The sequence below is a fragment of the Hemicordylus capensis genome, chromosome 5, assembly GCF_027244095.1.
Source record: "Hemicordylus capensis ecotype Gifberg chromosome 5, rHemCap1.1.pri, whole genome shotgun sequence".
Taxonomy (NCBI): domain Eukaryota; kingdom Metazoa; phylum Chordata; class Lepidosauria; order Squamata; family Cordylidae; genus Hemicordylus; species Hemicordylus capensis.
In genome coordinates, this window is record NC_069661.1 from 13,346,609 (window position 1) to 13,369,676 (window position 23,068).

A 23,068-nucleotide genomic window follows, 5' to 3' on the forward strand; every position below is an offset into this window, starting at 1 on the left:
TGAGATTGTTTTTAATGAAAGGCGGTATATAAATTCAACAACAAAATAAAATAAATAAACAGGTTTTCTGCTTCAAGATGACTTCAGTCAGGAAAGGCAGGATATAGATCTTAAATAAAAAAAAAATTTCTATAAACATGACAGGTTAGGAGAGTGGTTATCCAATGTTTACTGATTTCACACTAGCGATCTAGGAGCAATTTTAAAACATGATGTAAAGATACTCATAGCAGAAAAGGAGGCAACAAATGTGTTACCAAGTTCTAATACAAGTTCTGGCTCCCTCTATGGCCTCAGACAGAGCAAATGAGCCTTCTGCCTCAGTTTCTTCCTCTGCTTAACAGATAAATGGTCTGACTCACAAAGGCATGGTATGAATTAGCACAAGGTTTTATTAACTCCTTAAGAATTTGTAAACAACAAGGTGTGCACATGACTGGCAGGTTAAACTAGTACTTCAGCACTAGAGTCAACCTTTGCTATCATCTTACGTACAGAGAGCGCTCACCATTAATGAGTCCCTGTTCTTCCAATTCATTGACACACACATCGTCTAGAACATTTCACACATCTGAGAATCTGGCTTCTTTTCCTGAACTGCTTTGCCAGTGTAGATAGCAGAATTACAATTAGAAAGCTGTGAAAGGGGGGGGGGGTACAACCGACTTCCACATCTGAGCTATATACAGCTTTACTGATTAATGCCTGCTAAACGGAAGAGAAGGTTAAAATGGGACTGACTAAGTTTCATCAGGGCAAGAAACAATTTTTTTTTTTGCTTGCAGTACTAAAACACACTACATACATGAATAGCACTGCATCAGTAATACTAGCAATAGTAATAATGCTCTGAGTTCACATACAGAACTGCTATATGTTCAAGCTACTGGAATCTTAACTCTATGCCATTACTAATCAATCTCAACAAGGCAATATAAGAGACCCCTTATTTTAACACTGTATTCAGACTTTTCCAGAGTTCATTCCTTGCCTGAATATCATGCAAGAGAAAAGTAAAACACAAAAGGAACTCTTTAAATAACAAAGTAAGTCTCTAGTTCTTTTAATTCATCATGTGTTTTGCCCCATGCTTCAAATCACTGCAGTTCAGACAATGCGTTCTGCAGTCAAAACAATCACCAGTTTCATATGTGGATTTTTAAAAGAGACAAAGCATGAGCCACACAATACAAATGTGCCATAAAGCAAAGTCAATCCTCTCAGGAGATTTATTATTAGTGAGGAGAGAGAGAGGATATATATATTTAAGAACAAAACCTGATAAAGCAGCAACATTCTAGAGAGAAGGTGGCGTCAAGACCTCTGGCACTATCACTGATGAAAGTGAGGGTTTCTTGTGTGAGGCTTTCAATAGGAAGGAAAGATGGGAAGTACATGTGGATCCAGAGGAAGAGAACAAGAAAAATAAAATTACAGTGACAAACCTACGTATGCATACTTGGGATACTTCCGAGTAAGCATGCCAAGAACAGGGTTGTGTGTATGGAGGGATGGATTTCTTTCCTATAAGACTGCATGCTTTTTTTATTTGTAGTGATTGTACATAACCTTAGGTGCATTTTTAGGCACAGAAGCGATTAACAGATTGTATAACTAAGGTTACAGAGGAGAGGGTGGAGGATGGGTGACAGTGACCTGAATTAAGGGGGAGAACGGGGATTCAGAAGGAGGCAAAGGGCTGATGGACCCCACCCCCACCTGCTCTGGAGAAGGGGGGGATTCTGAGAGAGAGAGAGAGAGAAGGCAAGGCCCTAAAAGTAGCGAGGGAGGAATTCTGTTCCCTTTTAGGTTCCATATTACTGTAAAAAGGGGGAAATGAGGACAGCAGGTACCTCCCACTTTAATATTATACATGCACAGTATACACACACATATATAGTGTATGTGTCTATTCAAATATATAGTGTGAGTGTACACTACACAAACAGATCTATAAAAGGTGTGTGCATCACACACACACTCTCTCTCACTCACACACACACACACACACACACACACACAGAGGGTGGGGTTCATTGGGAGAGAAATGAGGGCAGCCGGAAGAGGAAAGCGAGAGAAGGCAACCGGCGTGCGACTTACGGGCGCTGCCGGTGCGGTGCTGTCCCGGTTCTGGCCCGATGTAACTGAGCAAGACAGGCAGAGGGACGCCACAAGGGCCCGGCGGGGCGGCTCTCCAGGCGCTCTGGGGCTGGAAGCCGGGCGCGGCGGCGCCTCCCCGGCCCGGGTAGAGGAGGAAGAAAGGGGGCGAGTCAGGGGGCGCCTCCTCCTCCTCCTCCTCCTCCTCTCCTTCTCCCTCCTCCCCGCCTTGCTCCTGCTCCGCTTCTCCGCCAGCCTCCCCCTCGCCATCCCCCTCTTGCTTCTTCCCCGGGGCTGACAGGCTGCTCCGCTCCATGCTGTGGGGACAGCGGCGGCTCCCTCTCGCTCTCTCCCTCCGCCGCCGCCTCCTCCTTCTTCTTCCTCCTTTTTCTTTAGCAGCACAGCGGCGGCGGCGAGAGCGAGCGGGCAACTTTTTCCACAGGGCGGGACGGGGAGGAAGAGGCGGCGCCGGCGACAGCAGCCTCCTCCTCCTCGTCGGTGTCGTCTTCGCCCTGGTCGCCGCCCTAGGCCAGCCCCCTCATCAGCCGTGCGTGCTGCTGGGGGCGCCCAGGCGGGCTGGCCGGAGGTTGAGTGGTTGGACCCGGCCTCCCTGCACGGAGCTGAATTCACATCACCGCCACCGGCCGGGAACCGGCTTCGGGCGGGGGCGGGTGCTTGCCCTTCGGCCAAGTCGCGCGAGCGACAACCGCCGCAAAGTCTGTCCCTGCACCTGAGGAAATAGTCTTTGAGGGAGGGGGCGGTCATTCTGGGGTGGGGCGCTGCTGAGGGATTAATTTATCCCACCCCCGGAGGAAGCTGCATTTCTTGCCCCTCCGCGCCCGAGAGGAACTTCTCTCCCTCCTCCCCTGAAGGCTTCTTTCTTACTCCTCCCTGCATAAAAGGGGGGGCTGCGAAGGGATTGATTTCTGCCCCCCCCCGTGAAGGGTTAATAATCGCGCGCCCCCCTCCCCAACCTGGAAGGCCGTGAAGGATTTATTCTTGCCCCAAGGGGGTGGGGCTGCTGAGGGGTCACGTTCTACCCCCTCGTGAGCGGTCATTACCCCCTCCCCACCTGGAGGTCCAGTGGGTTAATTCTTGCCTCTTTGCCTGAAAAGGCGGGGTGGGCGCTGCTGAAGGGTCGCTTTCTAGCCCCTCATAAGGGGGTTATTACTCTCCCCAGCTGGGGATCCAGTGGGTTAATTCTTGCCTGTCTTCTTGAAGGGGGGGGGTTGCTGAGGGATTAACTCTACCCCTCGCTTCCTCTTTCCCCTTATAAAAGCAGCCTCCCCCCCCCTCCAATTGCCACAGCTTCTAAGGAGTTCTGGCAGTCGCAGTTCCTCAAACTAACCCCCCCCCCGCTTCCCCTTACGCAAAATAACCTGCATGCTACTAGGACTTAAAAACCTTTAGGAAAGGGGATTATTGTGAGGGGAGCACTTAGCCTGGTTTAGCCCCGAATCATCTTCTCCCCCACCCCAACACACACACACCCATCTAGCCCAAGCAGCATGTGAAGAGATGACAAAGAAAATTAGTCTCGTTGAACACCTGCAGAAGACACTTAACTCTGCCACTAGAGGCAGTTTTGCTCGTTTTTTTATTTTTTTAGAGGGTGCAAAACAGCTTTTGTGTGCTTGCTAAGGGCTGGTTCACTCATGTATGTACCTCACTTGATTTCTCCACACTTGATGCCTAGATCTCTTGCATTTGGAATATTAGAATTTTATCTGTGGCAGCAGATCTAGCAAGTCAACACTTGATAGTAACAGTTGCCATGTAATGAACACACCTGTGTACAGAAGTCCTAGAACAAAATTCAAAATTGATATTCCTTTGTCTTCAACTCTGTGTGCACTGCAGAACCATACTGTGGAGCATATCAATTGGGCCTAGAATGTTATATGAGGTGCACACTGCCTTGGGTGGGGAGGAAGTGTACACATTTCAGATCTTAGGACAGGAATCTTCAACATGTGTCTATTAAAATTATAATACAGTGGTCCCTCTACTTACGAAATTAATCCGTTCCGAATGCACATTTGTAAGTCGAAAAATTCGTAAGTCGAAAAGCGGTTTCCCATAGGAATGCATTGGGAACGGATTAATGCGTTCCGGAGCCTAGAAAAAAGACCGAGACCCCCAGTAAGGCTTGCAAACTGCACAGGAACATTTCTTTTCAAGAATAAACAGGCAGTAAACAGGCAGGCAAGTCAAGGAAACCGCATGTAAAATTGGTAAGTCGAGGAAACCCCATCTAAAAATTTGTAAGTCGAGGAAACCCCATCTAAAAATTTGTAAGTCGAAAAAACCGCATCTAAAACCGGATCTAAAACTGCCGTTTGTAACTCGAAAAATACTTATGTCGAGTAGTTTGTAAGTCGAGGGACCACTGTATAGCCATGGGGAACACTTCAAACATTACAAAATTACAATATATTTCCATGTAAGAATAGGCATGCAACCAGCTTATAATCATCTGTAGCTGATTGAATAAGCCTACCTCTGGCTGTGTATATCAGCTGTGGTGGTGCAGTGGGGAAGCAGCTTGCCTAGGGAGCAAGAGGCTGTTAGTTCGAATCCCCACCAGTGTGCAATGGTAAACCACTCCTGTATTCTACCAAGAAAACCACATGGCTCTGTGGTCGCCAGGAGTTGAGACAGACTCAACTGCACAATCTTTCCTTTCCTTGCTGTGTACCACACATGCTAGTGATCCAAGCATGGGCATATACTAATTTCTGCATGCAAGTGAAGTGCTTTCCATATAGAAATGTTGTAATGTTTGGACCTCTAATGAAAGGTACCACTAAGTCCAGGAGGATGCCAACATGGCTAACAGGTACCGTCAAGGAAGCCATAAAAGGGAAGAAGATGTCCTTCTGAAATTGGAAGGCCTGTCCAAATGAAGAGAACAGAAAGGATTGTTCCAATTCTGGAACACAAACTCTGGCAAAAGAAATGTAAGGTGACAACAAGGGAGGCAAAAAGAGAATTTGAGGAACATTTAGCTAAAAGCATCAAGGGGAATAACAAAAGCTTCTTTAAATACATTAGAAGCAGGAAACCTGCCAGGAAGGCAATTGGACCTTTAGACAATGAGGGAGTGAAAGAGATTATTAAGGAAGATATGGAGGTTTCAGAGAAGCTAAATGAGTTCTTTGCATCTGTTTTCACGGAAGAGAATACTGAGCATATATCTGTTCCTGAACCAGGCTTTTCAGGGATGGAGGCTAAAGAACTGAGTCAGAAGTGACAAGAGATAATGTACTAAACTATCTGGAAAAACTAAAAATTAACAAATCACTAGGGCTGGATGGCATCCATCCAAGAGTCCTTAAAGAACTCAAATGTGAAATTGCCGACCTTCTTGCTAAAATATATAACTTATTCCTGCAATTGGGGTCTGTACCAGGGGACTGGAAGATAGCCAATGTAACACCAATTTCAGGGGTGATCTGGGAAATTGCAGGCCAGTTAGCTTAATGTCCGTTCCAGGCCAATTGATAGAAAGCATCCTCAAGAATAAAATTGTAAAGCACATAGAAGAACAGGCCCTGCTGGGAGAGAACCAGCATGGCTTCTGCAAAGGTAAATCTTGCCTCACTAACCTTTTGCAGTTCTTTGAGAGTGTCAACAAGTGTGTGGCTCAAAAGTGATCCAGTTGACATAGTATACCTGTACTTCCAAAAAGCATTCGACAAAGTTCCTCATCAAAGACTCCTGAGAAAACTTAGCGGTCATGGGATAAGGGGACAAGTACATGTATGGATTACTAACTGGTTGAAAGACAGGAAACAGAGGGTAGGTATAAATGGAGAATTTTCACAATGGAGGGAAATAAGAAGTGGGGTCCCCCAGGGATCTGTACTGGGACCGGTGCTTTTTAATTTATTCATAAATAATCTAGAAGCAGGGGTAAGCAGCAAGGTGGCCAAATTTGCAGATGATACCAAACTCTTCCAGGTAGTGAAATCAAAAACGGACTGTGAGCAGCTCCAAAACGATGTCTCCAAACTGGGTGAGTGGGTTACGAAGTGGCAAATGCGGTTCAATGTTGGCAAGTGTAAAGTGATGCACATTGGGACGAAAAACCCCAGCTTCAAGTATACGCTGATGGGATCTGAGCTGTCGATGACTGACCAGGAGAGGGATCTTGGTGTCATGGTGGACAGCTCGTTGAAAGTGTCAACTCAATGTGTGGCAGCTATGAAAAAGACCAATTCCATGCTATGGATCATTAGGAAGGAGATTGAAAATAAAACTGCTAATATTGTAATGCCCTTATACAAAACTATGGTGCAGCCACACCTGGAGCACTGCGTACAATTCTGGTCACCACATAAAAACACGGACATTGTAGAACTTATGAGGCAAGGCTACAACACCTGGGTCTATTTAATTTAGAAAGAAGACAACTGCAGGGAGATGTGATAGAGGTCTATAAAATCATGTATGATGTGGAGAAAGTGGACAGAGAAATTCTTCTCCCTCTCACATAACACTAGAGCCAGGGGTCATCTCATGAAATTGATTGCCAGGAAATCTAGGACCAACAAACAGAAGTACTTTTTCACACAACACATAATCAGCTTGTGGAATTCTCTGCCACAAGATGTGGTGACAGCCAACAACCTGGATGGCTTTAAGAGTGGTTTCGATAACTTCATGGAGGAGAGGTCTATCATGGGCTACTAGTTGGAGGGCTACAGGTCCCCTCCAGCCTCAAAGGCAGGATGCCTGTGAGTACCAGTTGCAGGGGAGTAAGAACAGGAGAGAGGGCATGCACATACCTCTTGCCTGTGGGCTCCCCAGAGGCATCTGGTGGGCCACTGTGTGAAACAGGATGCTGGACTAGATGGGCCTTGGGTCTGATTCAGCCGGGCTGTTCTTATATTGGAGCAGCTCTGACTCACTATCGCCAACTCCATTCATATTTGGGACTGGGGAAAGGCAGAACGTTTTCTTTCCCCAGATAATTGGCAGGCTACTGCTCCATGAACAGTTCTTTTCCCCTTCCCCAAGTCTCTAAAACCAAATCTCAAAACCACCACCTCTCTCAATTGCTCCCGATCCACCTGGAAATATCCACCAACCTACTCATCACCATCTACAGAGCATAGGGAAAACTTCATTTCCCCACAATATGTAACCTCCCTTATTAGAACACCACCTCAAGATGATGGCTTGCTTCTAGAAGGGCTGACCTTGCCGCCACCAAAATACCTGCTTTCCCCAAAGGCATTTCAAATCACCAATACATATCCCACAGTCGTTAATGACAACACTGCCAGTCATGCATAACATCACACTCTATGGTTAGCATATTCAGGGGTTATCACAGGATCCTTTATTGGTGGTTGGATGTGTAACTTTCTGGTCCTTTTCTAATATTGTGATTCTATGGAAGTGCCATTAGTTCCCTGTATCTTAGCAAAATAATGGGTAATTTTGTTCACTGTAAGCCTACTTTAATCCTAGCAGGGGCAGTTAAAAGAATAGCTTTAGCATCTGTTCACCATTATGAACATATGCAGACAAGCTGTTAAAAAGCAGAGCTATCATATTACACAAAATAAAGCTGAGAATAAGGATAGGTTATTTTTTTAAAAGCAATTACTATTCCAATCAAATTTGACACTATAAAATCTGAGAATTGGTTTTGAAAACTCCAACTTTTACTGTATGAAATTTTAAAATGAAGTCACAATAGCAAATAGAACAAGGTATCATTGCTTAAATGATACTTGGATGTTCTGCAGCACAGCCCTGTTGACCTTTGTGTGAATTAGCAAACAGGACTGACTCACTATGACAGAGTCTGAGTATAGTCCTAAACTTTATATATATAATTCTGAGTTGTGCATGTTAAAATAAATAAGCCTTGCATTTGTTTTCCCAAAAAAGAAGATTTATTGAACTCACATTCACTGCTTTCAGCATGGGGGAAAAATGCAAAAATAATCATTTAAGTTTAACACTCTTCTTAACTCCAGCACGGATGCCAGACAGTTCGCCTCCGTATCTCTGTTCTTCTCTTCGGACCTCACGAACCTGGCCCTTCCGGCGAATCTTGGCTCGTCTGAATTTTTCACGATGCTTGACTCTGGGATTACGATCAATCTTCTTCCTTTTGGGCATGAGGCCTTTATTCTTGACAATCTGATATGTTGCACCTCTCTTTTGATCTGGTACTTCCTCTCCCATAATTGATTCTTCCACAGCTTCCATTTCATCTTGTTTCCTCTTTTTCTTTAGTTTTATCTTTTCTTCCATCTCTCTATAATAATTCAGGGCAGCCTCCTCATCGAAATCTGAATCATCAGTAGGTTCTTCAGCAGTTTTACTGTTAGCAGTCTTATGAACTGTTTTAGGCTTGCTTTTATTGACAGGCTTTCTGACAAATACCATGGGCTGCTTTCTACCTTTCAGCCTTTCACTGTCATTATTATGGAATTCTTTAAGAAGCAGACGAACTTCTGGGGACAATTTTTGGTCCAGAATTCCCAATTCATTAATTATGTTTCTGTATGTCACAAGTCTTTCGATGACAGGATGGCCATGGACTGGAATTCTTTTTGCCTTCAGCACCAAATAAAAGCTGATGTTGCAACAATAATTTAAGTAGAGATGGTATTTGTTCTGCAAGTATTGGCTACCTTTCCCCTGTGGGATGACCCCATCTCTTATCATTTGCATGAGGGGCTCCAATTCATCTCTGAGCTCAGTTAACTTGGCTTCAAAGTCCTGAATCAGCTCCAGCAGCTCAGGGGATTCCTTTTTTAACAGCCTCAGCTGCTCCTTTTTAGAAAGAGAGTGTAAATCTTTGGCAATTTTCCATCCTGAGTCTTTTTCACTTGGTTGCTCAGTTGCTGTGGCGTAGGCTTGCAGCAGATCCAAGCCATAGTCATCCTCACCCAGATTCTGTGCAAGCCGTTTCTGGATGGCCTGGGCTTCCTCTTCTTCCTCCTGCTCCTCAGCTTCAGCTTCCTCCTGACTCTGCTTGGCTGCTTTGGAACGAGTGGCAGCCTTGCCATAGTCAGTGCCATAATACAACTGCTTCCGCTGACCCCAAGCAAATTCATGAGGGAGACCAGAGCCCCTATTACCGCCACCCTGCTGCTCTTCCAAGTCACTGTCCATGTCCAGCGGCTCGTCGTCTTCTTCAACATCATCATCTTCTTCTGCTTCTTCTTCCGTCTCGCTGTTCTCGGACAGCTGCAGACCCAGCACCTCCTCCACCTCCTCCTCACTGTCTTTCTCCTCCTCGCTGCCCAGGGCCGCCAACACCGCTTCCTCCAGCCGCTGCTCATGGAAATCGTCCGCCTCCTCGGTGACATTCAGCGCTCCCGGCTCCGGTTCCTCAATCTTTTCCTCCTGTGGCTCTGAAGCCCGCAGGCCCGGGGCGATCCGCCGCCGTGGCTTCCCCATGATGCTGACGGAACGAGTAGGCCGGAAACCTCCGTTTGAAAGCGTGCGCCAGCTCCGCGCAAGCAGCAGTGCTCTTTCCTATTTCCGGGTCGAAGGTCAGTACAAACCACCAACTTGCTCCCTACTTCCGCTTTCAAAAAACGGGTGAGCCCTACTCCCTAATGCCCACCTTTTGTTATTCCGAGCGGTAATCGATCATTAAATCCGCCCCTTATTGCTCCGAGCCCCTTTTAACGTAATTTCCAAATTATACACTGTACCGCTTCCGTCACGATTTCCCCCTCGGATTGGGAGGGCTACTGAAGCGTTTCCCATAAACTTCCGGTCCCTGAAAGTTGAATGAGCAACGCATTATTCTTTCCGCCCTACTTCCGCTCTGATTTTTTTAATAGCTAGAGAAAAGAGGGGGCTGTGTGTGAGGGTTAGGCTGCCTGTAGGAGGAGTGCTTGGATGATCAAGTGCGCATGTGCAGACCATATGCTATGTTTCTCAACCACCGGTCCCTGGACCGCTGCCGGTCCCCAAAGGGTTGAGTGCCGGTCCCTGACTGGGAGTCAACCCCCCCCCCAACTGAAATCAAGGCACTCACTTCCTCAATTTTGCACATGGCATGGAAGAGGAAGAGTATCACGGAGGCATGGGACCCTTCTTGTGCCTTGCCTCCACGTGCTGCTGAGATCTTCCTACAGCTATCTTATTCCCTATCTTTACAGCTTCAAACTGTATGCGGTGCGGGGGCATGGAGGAAAAAGTATGGCAGTGGGCGCCACTTCAAGGGCTACTGGTTCTTGCATGCTCATTGTTTGCAGCCAAAGGTTGGTTGATTGAAACCCAGCTGCCTGTTGTGGTTGAGGCGTCTTGAGAGGGAACGCTGTTTCCCTCTTGCATCGGTGGGGCTTGCTTGTATGTTGTTTTCATTGGCCCCATGTAGCTTTTGAATTTTTCTAATGGCCCAACATCCCCTCTCCATTGAGTAATCACAAGCACCTCCACTCCAGACATACTGGAGACAAATTTGTTCACCCAGGCTTTTAAATTCAGGGGTTCTCAACCTTGGGTACCCAGACGTTGGTGGACTTCTACTCCCATAATCCCCAGCCATAATGGCCAAATGCCATTGTTGTTGGGGGTTATGGGAGTTTAACTGAGGGACCCAAGGTTAAGAACCCCTAATATTCCATGTTTGCAAAAGATTCCAAATTTAATTATTTCAATGCTTATATTATTTTCATTCTAAACTGCCCAGAGATGCAAGTTTTGGGCAGTATAGAAGTCTGATAGATAGATAGACAGACAGACTTGAAACCCCTTTACTAACTGCTGGTCCGGGAAACTGCGCATGAAGAATGTAGCGGTCCTTGAAACTCTGCACGAAGAATTTAGCGGTCCTTGACTCCAAAAAGTTTGAGAAACACTGTATATAGTGGTTCTTCATCATTATCATCGTCAGATTTATTATCAGTTTTACTGGAGGATTATAGAAGCCACTTTAAAAGCAGTTATCAGAACAATCATTTATACTGCTTGATAGTACAATTATTAATATAAGGCGGTCCCTACTTATGTATTCTTCCTTCAATCCATCGTCCCGACAAGACATACGTTTGTGTTAAGAAATACTTGTTACACATGTGCTAAATCTTATTAAGGTTGCACCCTGGCAACATTATATTTGCTCTCACCAAAGAAAATCTCTGCTACAACGTTGATGTGATTTTGGTCTTAGACAAAGACTTTTCCATTTGCCTAGGGCATGCAGTTGCAATAAATAAATTTATTATTAATATACTGCTGCTCAGTAATAAAAAAATTGGAAAGCAGTTTACATAGCATAAAAGGAGTGAGGAAAAGAATGAGAAAATGACCCAAAGTGGCTGACATTCTAAAAAAACACAGTGGAGATCCCATCAGTCCCTTGGAAAGGATGCTGTGCTGGCTTAATGGAGACAGTTGCTCTCCCCCTTTTGAATAACCTATTAAGTAACCATCTTGAGACATTTGTATGAGGTGGTATATAACAGCCACCCCTTTAAAAGGGACTTCTTAGTGTCTAGTTCTTAACTGTTATTTTTATGTTGATGTTATCACCTGAGGAGGCCACTGTCTCTATCATACAATGATATTTAGGAACATAGGAAACTGCCATATACTGAGTCAGACCATTGGTCTATCTAGCTCAGTATTGTCTTCACAGACTGGCAGCGGCTTCAGGAATCTCTCTCAGCCCTATCTTGGAGACGCCAGGGAGGGAACTTGAAACCTTCTGCTCTTCCCAGAGTGGCTTCATCCCCTGAGGGGAATACCTTGCAGTGCTCACACATCATGTCTCCCATTCAGATGCAACCAGGGCAGACCCTGCTTAGCTAAGGGGACAAGTCATGCTTGCTACCACAAGACCAGCTCTCCTCTCCTGTGAGGATTTATTGTGAGGTTTTATTGCACTCCATTTTTTTACTTTTAGCTTTTACTGTATGCAGCCCTTAGAGCCTTATGCTGGAGAGCAGCATTATTTGTAATAAAACTTGTAAGTGTTTTAAATAATTTGCTGTATAAATCAAAATATTTGAAGCAGTGGTAAAGCATACAGAATGAGGGATATATGCACGTGTTGCCATTGTCAGTGATCAACTGCTGATTGATTTCAGGATGTATTAAACCAGTATTTGTTTGTTTGTTTGTTTAGTCATTATTATTAATATTTTTTTAGCTTGTAGTGCTTTACAAATAATGAGAGGACAGGTTCCTATCCCCAGGGGTTTACAGTCCAGATATTGACACAAGGGAGATTTCAGAGGAAGGGGAAGGAAATGGAGGCCAGATAAGTGTGGGATAAGGTTTGTCTGCTCTTCAGAAGTGAAGGCTGCTCCAAATCCTAACAGGCATCACTGAGAGCCAGTGTTGTGTAGTGGTTAGAGTATTGGACAAGGCCAAGGTAACCCATTCAGCCATGAATCTCTCTGGGTGCCTCCGGCCTGACTTACCTCACAGGGTTCTTGTGAGGATAACCAGAAGCATGTGAACCAGCGTGGTGTAGTGGTTAGCATGCTGGACTAGGACCGGGGAGACCTGAGTTCAAATCCCATTCAGCCATGATACTTGCTGGGTGACTCTGGGCCAGTCACTTCTCTCTCAGCCTAACCTACTTCACAGGGTTGTTGTGAAAGAGAAACTCAAGTATGTAGTACACCATTCTGGGCTCCTTGGAGGAAGAGCGGGATATACATGTAAAATTAATAATAATAATAATAATAATGATGATGATGATGATGATGATTCTGCGATGATATCTATAACCATTGACAATAAAATTCAGCCATCCCAGGTCCTTGGGAAGGACTCGATGTCTGGATAAAACAAACCAGTCAATAACACCTGTCTAACTGTGTAAACAAGAAATAATAATAATTAATAATTAATAATGTATACTGGTCTGGACTTCTTGGAAGAAGAATGGGATATAAATGTAGTAAATAAATAAATACTTAAATATTCCTATGCTAGCAAAGTATCATCTGTTGAACTCCTGCCTGACAAAAGCTTAGGAGACTTTCCTTGCCTTAGGGGTTTATATCCTGGGGCCTGTGTGAATTCTCAGTGAAAGGTGGAAGTGTAATCAATAGTCCATATTCTCTCTACCATAATATATTTTCCATAGGAACATAGGAAGCTGCCTTATACTGAGTCAGACCACTGGTCCATCCGACTCTCCAAGGCTTCAAGAAGGAGTCTTTCTCAGCCCTACCTGGAGATACTGCCAGGGATTGAACCCGGGACCTTCTACATGCAAAGCAGATGCTGTACCACTGAGTTACATTCAATCCAGGGACTGTTTGGAGTATCTTTTTTATGTCTTCTTCTTTTCTTTTAAGATTGTGAGCTCCTTTGGAACAGGTAACCATTTTTTTAAACTTTGTGACCTTTAGCTGAAAAGCAATATATAATATTTTAAATAAATAAATTACATCACAGAATCTTGTGGTACTTTAGGGACTATCAATTTTATCATAATCCTGCACCTGATGAAATGCATTGCAATCCCCAAGAGGTTATGTTACAATACATTTGTTAGTTGTTAAGGTGCCACAAGTCTCTTGGTTTTTGCTGCAAAAGATTTAACACAACCACCCCTCTGGTCCTCATTACATGTAATTAACTATGGTACCACAAGATGGAGACGGTTCCTAACAGCTTCAAAATCTATGAAGCTACTCTGCTGAGTCAAACCGTCAGTAACATCTACCATAACTGGCAGCAGCATTCCGTTTCAGCCAGGGGTTGTAAACCTGGACTAGGCTGACCCAGGGGGCTCAGTGGGGAAGATGAAAAACCCAAAAGAAACATCTTCTGTTGTAATCTCCACTCCCCATTGGCTTGGATGTCAATGAATGGACTGCACAAGAGGACTCAAGATTCTAGCTACACTATCATTCCTCAGGTTCAGCTTACCTGGGGCTAATGGGAGGGGTTCAGATAAAGCCCTGCTCCCATGCACTTACTGAGATACTGGGCTATGCTGGTCTGAGGGGGAAGAGGAGGAGGAGGAGACAATGGCATTGCTTAATTACTGAGAGTATATGATTTATTATTTATTTATTTGTTACATTTATATCTCGCTCTTCTTGAAAGGCTCAGAGCTGCTCACAGCATTCTTTAGAATTAATCTGGGGGTGCTTCTGGATACAAACTGCTCCTTGGTGTCCCAGGTTGAGGCGGTGGCCAGAGGTGCTTTCTATCAGCTTCGGCTAATACGTGAGCTGTGTTCATTTCCTGAGATAAACGACCTCGGAACAATGGTACATATGCTGGTAACCTCCAGAGTGGATTACTGCAACATGCTCTGTGTGGGGCTGCCTTTGTACATAGTCCAGAAACTGCAGTTGATACAGAATGCGGCAGCCAGGTTGGTCTCTGGGTCATCTTGTAGAGACCATATTAGTATACTATAATTTAACCATATTATTCCTATGTCAAAAGAACTACACTGGCTACCAAAAGGTTTCTGGGCAAAATAGAAGGTGCTAGTTATAACCTATAAAGTCCTAAACAGCTTAGGCCCAGGGTGCTTAAGAGAATAGGGTGTTTAAGAGATGGGGCACTATGAGATGGGCCACTACTCAATGGCCCCATCGCCCATTGAGATCATCTGGAGCGGTTCATCTGCAGTTGCCACCAGCTCGACTAGTGGCTACACAAATATGGGCCCCGAGACTCTGGAATGAGCTTCCCGCTGAAATAAGAGTTTCCCCATCTCTGACAACTTTCAAAAAGTCTCTAAAGACACATTTATTCACCAAAGCTTTTTAACTAGTCTTGTGGTTTTAAATCGTTTCAGGGTTTTCATTTTATATCTGTTTTATGTTGTTGTAAACTTCCCAGAGAGAGAAGTTTGGGATGGTCTACAAATCTGAAAAATAAATAGACAACTAGCAGACCCGGCGCACAGCATCTGCGCTACTAGTTTGTCGCTGCGCTTTCCTTCCCTGCCAGACGGGCACGGCGTGGCTCCGCCGCCCACCTCCTCTCACCTTTCCCTCCCCACCCACTTGCAGTGCTTTTCTTCTCCTCCGGGGGCAGCACGGCTCTGCCTCCTGCCCAGCTGGGCTCCTCTCAGCGGTGCAGCTCTACCTTTCTGGTGGGCCGGCTGGCTGGCCCACTTCCTCTCCCCCCACACCCCACGCTTTCTGGCTTGTAGGCCAGCTGGAAAGCTAGCCTGCCCCCTCCTCCCACCCCCTCCTCCCGGTGGCCGGGCCAGGCCAGCCCATCACCTCCTCCCCTCGGCGGGTGGCAGGGGTGGCCTGCCACCAGCTCCTCCGATCGCTTGCTGCTGGCACCTCCTCCAATTGGCCGGCACAGCTCTGCCTACTGCCAAGCCGTCTCCTCACACAGTGATTTCCACCACGCATCCCCACGCATCTAGCTTAGAGAATTAAGTATATAGATCCTGTCCCAAAAGGGCTCACAATCTTAAAAGAAAAAGAAGAAAAAATCAAATCAAACAAAAGTTAAAAATTGGGGTGGGGTGGGGTGGAAGTAGTCAGAGGGGAGGTCCAGAAGATAGGGTTGCAAAGAAGCCTATACCCCACTGCAGGGAGGACTGCCCTGCCTCTAAATAAAGCCATCATTGAGGCTCCAACGGTTGTGGAAGAATGTGTCTGTGGGGGCTAAGGATCTGGGCAGGCTGGAGCCAAATGATTGTATCTCATTAAAGCACTCTGGTTTTGTGCATACCCATACCGCAGTCAGACTCCTTTCTTGCCGTGTGAAGCCCAAGCACTTCCCCAGACCTTTTGATGTGCATGAAGCAACCCCCTTACACAGGAGGAGGTGCCCACAAAGGTCTTCCCCAGCCCTACCTAGTAATGGCAGGGATCAAACCTCATGCAAAGCAGATGCTCTGCCACCCATTTAATCATGGAGCTAGTCTGTGGAGAGGAGAGCTGGTCTTGTGGTAGCAAGCATGACTTGTCCCTTTAGCTAAGCAGAGTCTTCCCTGGTTGCATATGAATGGGAGATTTGATGTGTGAGCACTGTAAGATCTTCCCCTTAGGACAGGCCTGCTCAGCTTAGCCCCCCCCCCAGCTGTTTTTGGACTACGGTTCCCATAATCCCCAGTCACAATGGCTGATAGCCAGGGGTTATGGGAGTTGTAGGCCAACATTCGCAGGAGGGCTAAAGTTGAGCAGCCCTGCCTTAGGGGATGGAGCCGCTCTGGGAAGAGTAGAGAGTTCCAAGTCCCCTCCCTGGCAGCATCTCCAATATAGGGCTGGGAGAGATGCCTGCCCGCAGCCTTGGAGAAGCTGCTGCTGCCAGTCTGTGTGGACAATACTGAGCTAGATGGACCTATGGTCTGACTCAGTAGATGGCAGCTTCCTATGTTCCTATTAATAATGGACCGTTATGATTCAATTGAGCCTCCAAGTCCAAAGATATATTTCTGAGTAGCAGATCCTGGCAACAAGGAAAGGCCTTCACTTTCATGTCCTGCTTGGAGGCTTCACAGCAGCATCTGGCTGGAAAAAAATGCTGGACTAGAATGGCCTTGGACTGACTGACTGAAGCAATTCTTAGCAATGAATCAATGCCTTTAGAACTGCCACTCAGTTAATGGAATCTATCTAAGACAGTAATTGAATACATTTTAATTCATTAAGTCAGGGCTTCTCAAACTTGGATCCCTAGATGTTAGACTACAACTCCCATTATCCCCATCCACAATGGCTAAAGGCCATTGTGGCTGAAGATGATGGGAGTTGTAGTCCAACAGCATATGGAGAAAGGGTGTTGTGGCTGAGGTTGATGGAAGTTGTAATCCAACAACATCTGGGGACCCAAGGTTGAGAGTTCCTGCATCAGTATAAATTTGCATATTAAGAGCAATTGTTCTTTAAAAAGCACCATTCTTTTTTGGTATTCAGCTTATTTATGCATTTGTCACAGTAGACACCATCTCAAAGAAAGTATTCCCTCCTGGGTAAGAGGGAAAGCAGGGGTGCCTTTTTAAAGACAACACCTGTTGTAATGGTTTTAGTACTTGTATTAAAAACAAATATCATTTTTATAACTCTGCTGCCTGATTAATAGGAGACAAAATTTTAATTATTATTTTTTAAATTTTAATTAATCAACGTTTCCAGTCAATTAATCTAGCTAAATGTTGCAGCCCCATATGTCATAACTCCTAGAAGACTGTTTGTGGGCAGCTGTCGATGCATAATTTATTTATTTGTTAGTTTGTTTATTTGTTTATCATATTATCATATTTATTTATCATTTATCATGTGGCTTTTCTACTGTTGACTGGGAGTGAGCAAAGGGTTGTCACCTTACATCAGCCTTCCAGAATCGCCAGTGGCTCCCTATTGAGTTTCCAGTACAAATCCAAGCAGCTTTGATAACTTGTAGGATCTGGAAGACTACATACTTTTCAGACTAGCTCCTCCCCAGTGTCCCACTCCAGTCACTACGTTGTGCCAGACTGAAATGCACTTTAATAGCTCCCTCTATACATCAAAGATGTACTGTATCGCAGAGAGTTCCAAGAGAGGCAGTGCTGATTACTGGAGAGCCAATGGAGCGGAAAGGATGAATGCATCCAATACAAGAATACATCCGATACAAGCAGGCTGACACATACTGAGCCCAGTAACTGCTCTATGCAAATGATGAGCAGGTGTTGGTTTATTTTTAAGAAAACCACAGAACAGGTGCAGCTCCTGTCCTTTAGAGAGATGGAGGAAGGGCTTGTCATATTGGCATTTGAATTCTTGATGACTAAAAGAAAAGACCTACAATTATTAGGGTAGTTAATTGACTAAAAATTTGAACTTTCTTTCTTTCTTTCTTTCTTTCATTTTTATACCACCCTTCCGAAATGACTCAGGGCAGTTTACAATTAAAACAAAACCATTAAAATCAGTTAACTATTAAAACAAAAATTATAAAACAGTATAAAACAATTAACTATTTAAACATCAGTTAATGTGGATTTTAATCAGTCAACCAATCACTCAAAATTACATATTGCCAAGCCTTGATTGCCAAGCTTTTGGGAGACAGTTCCTAATGAAAGGAACAGGTTCCCTTGAGAGTGAGATACATGCCAAAGCTGCTATTCATTGCTTAGAGAAAAGGCCGTCTTTCATATGCGTGGTGGTGGTGATGATGATGATATGATAAATACGACAAATATTTATATACCACTTTTCAACAAAGATTCCCAAAGTGGTTTACATAGATATAAATAAAATAAAATGGCTCCCTGCCCCCAAAGGGCTCACAATAAAAAAGAAACAAAAGATAGACACCAGCAACAGCCACTGGAGGGATGCTGTGCTGAGGATGGATAGGGAAGTTGCTTCCCCCCTGCTAAATAAAGTCAGTCACCACTTTAAAAAGATGCCTCTTTTCTCATTCATTCATTCATTCATTCGATTTCTATACTGCCCTTCCAAAAATGGCTCAGGGCGGTTTACATGGAAAAATAACAAACAAATAAATGGATCCCTGTCCCCAAAAGGCTCACAATCTAAAAGAAACATAAGATAGACACCAGCAACCGTCACTGGAGGTACTGTGCTGGGGGTGGATAGGGCCAGTTACTCTCCCGCAGCTAAATAAAAAGAATCAACACGTTAAAAGGTGCCTCTTTGCCAAGTTAGCAGTCATCATGATAATGATGATGATTGATGATTACAGCATCTGTCTCATGATGCTTTACAAAGATTGAGAAGAAGAAGATTATTATTATTATTATTATTATTATTATTATTTTACATTTATATCCCGCTCTTCCTCCAAGGAGCCCAGAGCGGTGTCCTACATACTTGAGTTTCTCTTTCACAACAACCCTGTGGAGTAGGCTAGGCTGAGAGAGAAGTGACTGGCCCAGACTCACCCAGCAAGTCTCATGGCTGAATGGGGATTTGAACTTGGGTCTCCCCGGTCCTAGTCTAGCACTCTAACCACTACACCACGTTGGCTCTCAAAGATGGTCCTTGCCCTGAGAAGCCCACAGTCTGCATATAAATACAAAGGAGACAAAGTGGGAGGGGAGTGGAAAAGAGAAGGGGTAAAGGGGGGAAGAATGTGCCATTACTTAAGTCACACTGATTTAGAAAATGTGCTATGCATTTTCTACTAAGGAAAGAGTAGAGTGGGTTTCAGGGGGGCATTGCCCTCCACCTCCTTAGCTACAGGTGTACATAATCCCAACACCAGCAGAACAATGGCAGTAATTATTGCACCACTCTGTTTTCTGGATACACTGCACAGTGAGTTGGCTGCAGGTCAGCATGGTAGTGGAAGAAATGTACAGCTAACCCTGCATATCTGTGCATGAACAGGTTCATCTCCCCACGGTCAGCTCCATGCCCAGAGGAAATATATGGAAGGGGAACAGGTCTGTGGCAGCTGGCCTTGCCTCCCAACCTCCATGCGGTGAGCCAAAGGTTTGAACGGGGTTCCTAGGCATGGTCGCCAGTATCTGCACAGCAGGTCCTTCCATGCCATCAGGCATTTCACACTGCTGTTGTGCATGCCAGGAAACACCATTCTCACCTTCAGCCCGATGCACAGAAATCAGACACCCATTTTGTGCTGGCATGTTTTCCCCTCTGCAGCTAATAGCAGCTTCAGGGGGTGCAATTTGGATCAGGGCCTCAAGGAGAAAGCTGCTCTAGGTTGTTTTTTTTAAGTCAAAACTTTGAGAGATGTAGTCTCATCTGTTTTGGCCCTAAGTATCACAGCTGGCTTGACTTTCAGTGAGAAGACAAGGGTCCATATGAGAAGTCACTAGGCCTGGGTGAGTTGTGATGGGCTGCAGAGATTCCTGGGGTTGCTGTTGCATGAGGTGCGAGGGGGGAATCATGTGACAGCCAGAGGCACCTTCATGAGGTGAAGGGATTATTATGGCGGCGCAGTGAGAGAACGACTGGCGAATGGGCTCAGATGGAGCAAGGAGAGGAAGCTGCCGAAAAGCTTACCTCCCCCACAGATGATCCCGTCCATGTTGCTGGATAGCCAGATCGGCTGTCCAGACTATTGCTGGCTTCTGCCGGTAGCAGGGAGGGAGCAGGGAGGTCTGGAGGCCCCCGGAGCATCCATAATGCACCACGTGAGTACGCGATGTATTATGGGGAGCCTTCCAACGCCGGTTGGGAGGTTACTTGTGTGTAGGTGCTGCGCAAAGCCCACGTGGCACCAACGCATGAGCACATAGCCCACTTTTTGGGCACCCTCAGAGGTGGAGCCACCATTGTGCGAACAGGTTCAAGGAACCCAGGCCGCCAATGAAAAGGTCCGCCAAAGCCCAGAGGAGCTCCAGAGGAGCTCAGAGCGAACTCCCCCCTCCCACACCCAGGCTCCCGAGAGCCCCGAGCGAACTCTCAGCTTGTTATTTCAGGCAGTGTTGGCTGCCTGATAGGATGTTTTTCACTTTGTCTCCCTCTCTGGAGTGAGAGAAAGGGTGAAACGTCCTATCAGGCAGCCAGCACTGCCTGAAATGACAATCTAGAGGTCGGTCGGGCTCTCGGCAGCCCGGGCCACACCAACTTTGCACGTGACATCACGCGTGATGTCTGAAATAACAAGCTGAGAGTTCACTCGTGCTCTCGGCAGCCTGGGCGTGGCAGTGGGGTTCGCTCTGGGCTCCTCTGGAGCCCAAGCCACACCCCACGTGTGCGTGACATCACGTGCATTGGGCGTAACTGGAGGGGGCCGCCGAGTGGGGCTGGACCCAGACCGCCATTTGACTGGCTCTGTGGCTGGGCGCCCTCACACCCAAAACCCGGGTTCAGCAGCAGGCTCCCTAAGCAGGTTTGCTACTGAGCCTCTACTGGGAGCCACATGGCTCCCAGCAGTACACACAAACACACACACCCAAAAACCGAGCTGGGCTTCCTTAGCCCAGTTTTCCATGTGCGTGTGAATAGCTTCAGAGAGTGGCTGACATCTTGACTAAATTACTCAATAGGACTACTTAGGAGTCTCTCTAAAGGCCTAGTAAATTTCAACAGGACTTCCTCTAGTATATTTAATCAGGATAATCCGCCATTGTAACAAGAGGAGGCTATGACTGGAGTTAGGAAGCTGCCATAACTGTTTTATAGATTTATATTGTTTTAAATGTTTTGTAAACTGCCTTGAGATCGTTTTAATGAACAGTGGTATACAAATCCTGACAATCAATCAATCAATCAATCAATCAATAAAAGCTGGCCCAAGTGCAGAGCATCTGCATCTCTAGTTCCTTTTTTCTCCCCCCTCCTTCCCCTCTGCCTCTTTCTCTCCCCCCCCGCCGCCCCCACTTTCTCTCCCCCACACCACCACCCCCGAGTTCTCCCCCCCCACCGCTCCTTTCTCTGTGCCCCCCCCGCCGCCTCTTTTTCTTTCCTCTCCTGGCAGCTTGTTCACAAACTCTCACGAGAGCTACCACACATGGGATTATCCATGGGTACGCCTTAGCAGATTATATGTATAGATACCAATGTCAGACCATTGGTCCATCTAGTTCAGTATTGTTGGTTGGGGGTTGTTAATTTTGCCCCCAGTAAGTAAACAGCAGAGCACTAAGGAAGAGAGCACACACTCCAGTTACAGAGTAGGTAGCAGAGGATGGTTTAGTTGTTGCAGCTATTTAGAAAAAACACATGGAGATTCTTGTAGAACTAAATACTAAGTATGTATTGGTCAAGTACACTTGGATAGGAAAGTCCTAATCCTAATCTAAAGGACTGCATAATGAATAGGTAGGGAGAGAGAGAGAGATGTTTCCATCTGCTCTTAAGAGGAAAGGAAGGATTGTGACTCAGCGCAGGAAGTGCTGAAGAGTCAAATCAGGGGTCATAGAGTAGGGGCAGATAGGGAGACCCTTACCCACTGTCTCTACTCCCAGTGCCCCTAGTGTTCATTAGGATAGTTGGTGCAAAAGGTCAATGCACTGGAACTCCATCTCCAACGTTGTCCCCACAGACTGGCAGTGGCTTCTCCAAGGTTGCCAGCAAGAGTCTCTCCCAGCCTTTTCTTGGAGAGGACGGGGGGTGGGGTGGATCTGGGACTTCCTGCATGCAAGCGAGCAAATGTTCTTCCCAGAGCAGCCTCATTCCATGAGGCAGGGGTGGGCAAACCTGGTTCTCCAGCTGCTGCTGAACTACAACTCCCATCATCCCGTTGGGAATTGCCATGGGCATTGTCTCAGTACTTTGTGTAGGGCATGCTTGTCTATGTTTGAATGTGTCTATGTATTAGCTTGGAGGTGGAGTCACAGTTTTGTTTGTCTGCTCCTCAGTACGTGCTGACTTAAATTCAAACTGAGAGGTTCTCCCTCTTCCTTCAAGTTAAAGTTGCTTCCTGTACAATTATAAGTAATTTCTCTGCAACACATCCCCAGCCACAGTTTATTGTGGCTGAGGAACATGGGAGTTGTAGTTCAGCAACAGCTGGAAGGCCAGGTTTGCCTACCCCTGCCCTAAAGGGAATATCGTACAGCACTCACACGGAGTATCCCATTCAAATGCAAACCAGGGTGGACCCTGCTTAGCAAAGGGGACAATTCATGCTTGCTACCACAAGATTGGGTCTCCTCCAGTTTCTTTCCACAACTTCTATTCTGCATAGAAATGTGGCTCCAGGGACCAAATTAGATATGATGGCATCATTTGACCCTGTTTATTTGAGTCACTAGCAGTCACTGGGTGCCCCAAGCCAGATCAGGACAATGCACAACTGCAAAGTGGCAATGCAGGGGGAGCGGTTATTTATCCCTTTGCCCCCACCAATGTCCCAGTCCATCCTGCCCCCCGCAACAGTTGCTATTTGCCCCTGAGGCTGAAATATATTTCAGCAAACACTAATAATGTAGTGATATGAACTAGGGATGTGCACAGAACCCGCGACTGCTGGTTCAAAGGTGGGGGGATAGTTTTAAGGACTGCGGAGGGTGCTCTTACACACTCGCTGCATTTCCCCTGCCAGCGCTGCATGCAAAATCGGTCCTGTGGGGTGGCAGCGTACCTCCTTGCTGCTCCAGTGCATCGCAGAGTGTAAC

The 23,068-nt window shown here is 45.9% G+C and overlaps 2 protein-coding genes across 7 annotated transcripts in view; both read right to left on the reverse strand.

The window, feature by feature from the left end:
- RUFY3 (RUN and FYVE domain containing 3) overlaps positions 1-3,077 on the reverse strand; it is a 93,456-nt gene extending 90,379 nt beyond the window's left edge. The window contains exon 1 of one of the 6 annotated variants that reach the window (XR_008307838.1): positions 2,101-3,073. Coding sequence is in view for 5 of the 6 variants with exons in the window: in XM_053252165.1 (XP_053108140.1) it covers positions 2,101-2,413 (313 nt within the window). In the remaining variant the exon portion in view is untranslated. Of the gene's footprint in view, positions 1-2,100 lie in introns of all 6 variants that reach the window. The other 5 variants (XM_053252165.1, XM_053252162.1, XM_053252163.1 and 2 more) reach the window with 5 other exon arrangements.
- A 4,906-nt stretch (positions 3,078-7,983) lies between these two features.
- UTP3 (UTP3 small subunit processome component) lies at positions 7,984-9,839 on the reverse strand. Its single transcript, XM_053258065.1, has one exon. It carries the CDS (start codon positions 9,523-9,525, stop codon positions 8,059-8,061), a length of 1,467 nt encoding a protein of 488 aa, XP_053114040.1. The 5' UTR covers positions 9,526-9,839; the 3' UTR covers positions 7,984-8,058.
- Between the last annotated feature and the right edge of the window lie 13,229 nt (positions 9,840-23,068).